This window comes from Convolutriloba macropyga, chromosome 10 (genome assembly GCF_964194025.1).
Source record: "Convolutriloba macropyga chromosome 10, txConMacr16.3, whole genome shotgun sequence".
Classification (NCBI taxonomy): Eukaryota; Metazoa; Xenacoelomorpha; order Acoela; family Convolutidae; genus Convolutriloba; species Convolutriloba macropyga.
In genome coordinates, this window is record NC_134477.1 from 59,180,474 (window position 1) to 59,187,242 (window position 6,769).

A 6,769-nucleotide genomic window follows, 5' to 3' on the forward strand; every position below is an offset into this window, starting at 1 on the left:
CGTTCTTAAAGTAACTCGAAGTTCTTAAAGTTTCGAGTTAAAGAACTTCGAGTTACTTTAAACTCAGAATATGGTTTTACACATGCAAACTTACGGTTTTTGAAAACTAATATTTTTGTTTAGAACTTGATAATTTCATTTTTATAAACGCTATTAAATCGTCAATCAACCCAATTGGCTTTGAAATTCGGTTCCCGTTTATTTGAATTATGAGGGCCAGACAATTCTTGTGTTTTTTTCACAGGGATGTAACTTTCATAATTTCCTAGAAAAAAAATACACTAGAAATGTGCTGAAACGAGCACAAAATAAATCCGTTTGTAAAATTAAAGCATTGAATTTACCCAATCGTTCCATCATCTTTAGAAACAAGGGAATAGGGAATATATATATATATATATATATATATATATATATATATATATATGCCCGGCCTACTTTTTTCTTCACTAACGTTCACAGTACTTCTTTTTTGCGTTTTGGAAAGATATAAGGAGAAAATCGTGCTATATCAACTAAAAAGCATTTTTTTCACTTGAACTAGAAAACTTTTCGATTAACAAGAATATACCCCCGCCCCCCATCACATTAAGTTTGTGATTTATGGGACCTCCTTGACATCAATTTTGACTGATTTATTATCAGTTTTTTAGATTCGTTTTTGTTTTTATTTTTGCGTTTAATTAAAGCTAACGTTGTTACAAATTTTTCATTTTTTATTTTTATCCATTTTTTTAAAAAAAAGATGCACCAATAGAATACACTCGTTTCGTTTTTAATCAAGATGTACCCTTTAAGTCAAAATTTTCCTACTTTTTAGTCAAGATTCTTTCTACTCAAGATACTTTCTACCAGGGGAATTTTTCGGGCGAACTTGTGAACTCTTGAGACCGGCTTATTTTTGTAGTTCGTTTTTTGGTCCTGCAACTGTCAGATTCCGGTATCTATTATCGTTTTAATACATACCTTGTTTTTTGTTTTACAAATTTACTTATATACTCAAAAGTAGTTGCCCCTTTGTCTCATAAATCTAATTTGATCGTCTCAGCACTCTCACATTACATGTAGTGTACACATTTTTATCTATTCTTGAACTTTGCTCTTTTTTGTGCAAATTTGTTGTCATATGAATTCGGTCACCTATTTTGTTCGTTTCGACAAAGTGGTTAAATTTGTTCAACTTATCTGCGACCATCTAATTATCTTAAATAGATGGCCTAATTCCGCGCTTTCCAAAGGGCCAATATACGTATTGGTTTTGATCCGGTCCGGTTCAACTTTCAACATCTTAAAAGTTGAATTTAAATTCTCATGAAACTTTCAACATCTTTACAGTCGATGAAGCAGAACAAAAACGAAAACCATCACCATTTTTTGTGTGATTTATTGCTTTTTATGGTTTTGGTAGAATGCATTTTGACTGAAATATTACAAACATTTAAATCATTGAGTTGAATGAAAGTGAACAATTTGTATTTATTCAAATATTTCTATACATAGATAATCCTAGATATTGGTTTTTGCTCAATGAGGTATGTATTTATGGATCACAGTAGCAGCTGTTTTTAATCTTATTACAATCCAACGCGTAGTATTTAGAAAACGTATGATAAATTTTTACATAGCGCAGCAGTAATCGGAAACATACTACCAATAAAATTAATAATTTTTTCCGATGAAATTTCAAGTAATTTGATTAATTATTAGTAACTTTAGTCTGACAATCAGGCACCATTTTCTACAAAATTATTGTTTATTTATTGTTTAAGTTTAATTGAAAGATTTAATACCGTGAATTTATTAATTTGGATAGCTCACGTTGTCACCAGTTTAAATTTAATATAAACAGACCCTTGTGGCGCTGTTTGTTTGATATTTCCAGTTCTTGTCGAATCAGAGCTTTTTTTTGAAATTTGGTTCACCTGTTTCTTTAAATTTTTTTATAACATTGACGCTTTGTGTGTTTTGGGCTTTGCAGAATTATAGCCATTTATTTTCTTCTGGAAAAGAAATTCACGTCCTCTGAAGTTATTTAATATTTTTACGTTTCTTTTATTTTTTTATTTGTTATTCGATCGTAAAATTGATAATAAAATTCACATAAATAGTTGCTGAATTGAAAATCTGTTTCATGATAATACATTTGCTTCATTTTCGAGTCCAAATTCGTTCACAATAAAACCGAAAGTTAACCGTTATTTTTAGTTTTTAACTAACAAAGGTTTGATATCACGTTTGCAACTTTGGTATCAATCAAGTTGCAATAAGGAAAACAATAAGTAGTTTTTTTATTTGTTCAGAAATTGAACTCCAATTGAAAAATTAGAGAAGTTTAGAAAGAAAAATTGATTTTCTTGATCAATATGGGCAAAAATTCGCCCATAAGTCAAAGCTTGCAATTTCCCTCAACCTCGTGTTATCAAAAATGGACTCAAATTTTGATTCTTTTTAGTGTAACTTTCCTTCTTGCGTTATTTATCCTAATGCAGCATAATTATTACTTTAACTATAGTCGAACTTATAAAAATTATCATATTTTGGCTACTAATTCAATTCCTAGTTATAACTGGTCATTATCCAGACTAGGACCTGCCACTGTTCCAACTCGAAAACGAGATATAAAAAAGCTGGAAAACAATTTACTTTCCATTACCGACTTCGAAAAAGTTTTCCCTAAAAACGGAACTTATCCCTTTGACGTCGAAAGTCGGTTGAAAAATTCAATTGACATTCAAAAACTTAGATTATGGAATTTGGAGAAATTCTGCGCAGGAACTAGCTACAAATTTGATACAGACTTGGAAATTCCTTCACTGACTCTTTTTCCTGGCACAAAAGTGTTCGAATGCAGAGTGCCTAAAACAGGTTAGACCCGTCAACATCCCATGAAATGCGTCCCTAGAATTTTTCACCCTATGAGGGATGCGATTAATCGCTTACATATCGATTTAGAGAGCTTGTTAAGAAAAAGAGTATCTTTTCCGTTTTTGCCCCCCCCCCCAGCTTAGTGGGCACATATTATTTGCATTCCCCCGACGCACTTGCCATATTTTTACATAATGATTTACTATATAATGACACGTGATATTTAACTGGAGGGCGCATAACGTACGGGGGGGGGGGGGGCAGAAACGGAAAAGATCCGAAAAAGAGTTGAATTATGAGAGTTTTGCTTCAGTTAAAATAGTTGCGGGTGGACATTTTTGTTGCAGTTGGAACCAAAGTCAAACATCAAATTTAACGAATTCTTGAGCTGTTGCCAATTGGTGGGCAACAAGGGCAAGTTTTAAAAAATTTTGGATCTTTTTCGTTTGTGCCCCCACAGTACGTTATGCGCCCCCGAGTTACAGAGCACGTATCATTACATAGTAAATTGTATGGCGCATGTGTAAAATTATGGCGCATGCGTCTGGGGGGGATGCAAATAATATGCACCCACTATGCTGGGGGGCACAAACGCAAAAGATCCAAAATTTTCTATAATGTCATTGTGATTTTGCTGGGAGATTGAAAGCGGCTATAATATGATATTTCTAACAAAGCGATAGAAGTTATGCAGCAGCGATAAAGTCAGTGTTCGTGTTGGTTTGTGGACTTTCGCAACCGGAATAAAACGTTATTAACAAAGTAAAAAAATTAATATCTGAAAAATGAGACAATAACAAAATGATAATTTAAAGTAGAAATTAGAGATTTACTGGAGAGATATGATTAATAGATTAAGACGATGACTCAGATAAGGGGATGAAAAAGGATTCAAAAATCAGATATATATATATATATATATATATATATATATATATATGCTGTTGAACATATAAAAATGATTCGGACCATTCAATTTTATTATCCTAGTTCTTCCCTGTAATTGGATTACAAAGTTCGTTAAGTTAATGTTTTAAAATTGCTATGATCAGGTCCAAATCTTTCAAGAAAGTTCTCACTCCAGGTCGGCGACGGTATAAGTTGCTATGTTGTAAGAACTGCTTTGAATTGAGCAAAAGATTGTAAGAATTGCAGTGCTGAAAATCTCCAACGTAAATATTCTCCTCAATTTTCTTTGAAGCCCAATGCCGAAAACGATACAAATTTTTGAACAATGTTAATCGAAGAGAAAAAACGCAGATAATTTGCTTCCAATTCAAAGAATTGATTATCTTTGATGCAAAACAAATTTGAACAACAAAAACTTGAAAAACTACAGAAAGTTTCAATAGGCCAAGAAAGTTGTAGATAGGTTTTTGAAAAACTGTAGAACCGTCCAACAGAACTGTGTACAACTTAATTGCAAGAATTATCTCTTTGAATAGATTCAATATTTGTTAACGAAAACATAGTTTCAATTGATTTCTCTTGGTTTTTAACTGCATTATTCAACCCACAATTCAATTGATTCCTGATGGTTTTTAACTGCATTATCCAACCCACAATTGTTGGCATTTTGATTCTTTAGTTTCATGTATATATGATTTGCTTTTTTATAGCGCATCAAATTATAGAAAGAATACTCTTTTGAAACTGCTCTAAATTTATTTCATCTTGACTTGAAAGCTCTTATTGCAGTTGTTACTTATAGAAGTGAAATAATTTTTATAATTTGAGCTGCCAGAACGCTCCAGAAAAAGTGTAAATTGAAAAAATAGAGAAAACTGGAGACCAAAGCAAAAGTTTAGACCACTTGAGTCTTCAGAGATGAAGATAGTCGTCAACGAGCCAAGTCACTGGCATAAACTATTTTCCATAAAAAAGTTTTTTTCTGAAGATGTTAATTTTTTAATATCTACTTCAATTATAATTGTCTTCTATTTGATGCTCAGAATTAAAACGTAGCAGTTTTGTAAAAGGAGAGAAGAGCCAAAAAAACTTTTTTTTTTAGTATATATGGTTTATAAAAATTTAGAAAAAAGTACGTTTTGATTTGCAGCTTGATTCCGACAACTTGAATTGTGGAAATTATGAAGCGATTAATTTAATCGCCAGTTTTTTACTAGTACAAGGTACATCATTTTTTGAAATTACCTTGGCTGCCTGACAAGTGGACAAGAAATCAAATTTTTTGATATTAATTAGTTACAATAGTTACAATGCAAAAAATGAAGAAGATGAATCACTAAAATGGAACCTTGTGTTCTGTCGCATTTCTTGGAGGCTTGATCATTATTGATTTTGTTTTTATAATTTTCGAATCATCTTTAAAACTCTGGTAAAAATATAACATTTTCTAGCTTTCTATTCAAAGTTTTTTAAATCAAAAATAATATCGAAATATCAAACAAATATGTATTCTTGTAAAATCTATGGCCTCGATTTTTATTAAATGCCAAAGCAAGGCTGGACTAAAATGACCAAATATTGATGTCTTACCTTTTTTTGTGAAAACTGCAAAAGCTTGGCCTGAGTGAAAAAATTTGCAATCAACCTTGAAGTAGGAAAACTTCGGCTAGAAATGAACAATGGGTCACCCAAAATTTTTGCAGGAAAATCTACCCGATTTTTCTCAATTCTACCCGATTCTTCCCAATTCATTTGTAATTGCAAAAGCAATGATGGTGGGAAGCCCAATTTTTGCTGTTTCACTCTTAATGAAAACCAATCTATCAATAGTTTTCAAATCATCGCTTACCGGAGTGAAGGGAGGGGGGATATATGAGTCGAATTTTAACGTCTGTGTGTACCCTCCCAGAAGTTATTTACGTGGTCTGGACCATAATTTTAGTCGGGCTGGACCATAATTTTAGTCGGTCATAATTCGAATCCCAAGTCTGTAACATGGAATCCTTGTCGAGTTAGGTCGAATCATAAGCCCAAAATTTCGTACAGTAACACTCTAATTCGATTCATAAAATTTTTAGGGTCTTCAACAAGGGGGGCAATATTCTGGCCAATATTTCACAAATCGTCAACTGACACAGCTGAGAAAAACTACATACACCCCATGGACGACCGGGATGTTAGGAAAACGACCCAGCTAATGTGGAAATCAACTTTCGCCCGCAGTTACCCATTCGGGTTCATGTTTGTGCGGGAACCCTTTGAGCGCGCAGTTTCGGGCTATTACAACCGAATTGTGGAAAGACACAAAATGAAGGGATATGAAACTGAACATATGACATTGAAAAGTTATATCAAAATTCTTATTTCGGGCGGCACTGACGATCAACATTTCAAAACCCAAATTAGAACCTGCGATCCGTGTTTTCTCAAAATTGGGTTTCTGGGCCGAAAAGAAACGTTATCTGAAGACATGCTTAATGTTGTAAACAATGCTACAAATTTGCACAGTCTGATCACGTTTAATGAAAGCAGCAAATATTATTCGGATAAAGTGTTGGAAACTAAAAACTATAATTTGACAAAAGATATTTTGTCACTTGATAAAAATTTGATAAAACAGTTTATTTGGATGTATAGATTAGACTACCTAGCATTTGGTTATAATCCTTATAAATTATTGAATTATTTCTGAAATTTTTGTAAATTAAATTTTGAAATTTTTAATTAAATTTTAGTGTTTGTTCATTTTTCTCATATTTTGCTATGAACGCAAAGCAGCTTCGTCTATTCTGCAAAATTTTTTTATTAAATTTTTTCAAAATTTTGATGGACAAAAAACGTGCCGGCTTTGACAAAACTCTGTCTCTGACTTAAAAGAATTCTCATTAAATGTTCTCCAGGCTTATTCTCGAAACATATCCGCTCCAAGTGGGTCTGATCAGCAGCCATTTTGTTTTAAAAAGCTATAACAACGAGGCTCGGTAATGTGCGATTG

The 6,769-nt window shown here is 32.5% G+C and overlaps 1 protein-coding gene across 2 annotated transcripts; it reads left to right on the forward strand.

The window, feature by feature from the left end:
* The first annotated feature begins 1,313 nt into the window (after positions 1-1,313).
* Positions 1,314-6,515, forward strand: LOC142348771 (carbohydrate sulfotransferase 12-like). Of its 2 annotated transcripts, XM_075400267.1 has the most exons (3): positions 1,314-1,378; positions 2,453-2,865; positions 5,853-6,515. In XM_075400267.1, the coding sequence occupies exons 2-3, from the start codon at positions 2,484-2,486 to the stop codon at positions 6,464-6,466; spliced, it is 996 nt and encodes a 331-aa protein (XP_075256382.1). In that variant the 5' UTR covers positions 1,314-1,378; positions 2,453-2,483; the 3' UTR covers positions 6,467-6,515. The 2 variants fall into 2 exon arrangements, with proteins under 2 accessions (XP_075256382.1, XP_075256381.1); XM_075400266.1 differs by lacking the exon at positions 1,314-1,378 and having other exon boundaries at positions 1,399-2,865.
* Positions 6,516-6,769: the final 254 nt, after the last annotated feature.

Bases quoted from the DNA above. Each gene is read 5' to 3' on its own strand.
- LOC142348771 (XM_075400266.1), top strand. From the start codon at position 2,364: ATGGGCAAAAATTCGCCCATAAGTCAAAGCTTGCAATTTCCCTCAACC. The intron at 2,866-5,852 runs GTTAGACCCGTC...TAAAATTTTTAG, and splicing joins ATGCAGAGTGCCTAAAACAG to GGTCTTCAACAAGGGGGGCA.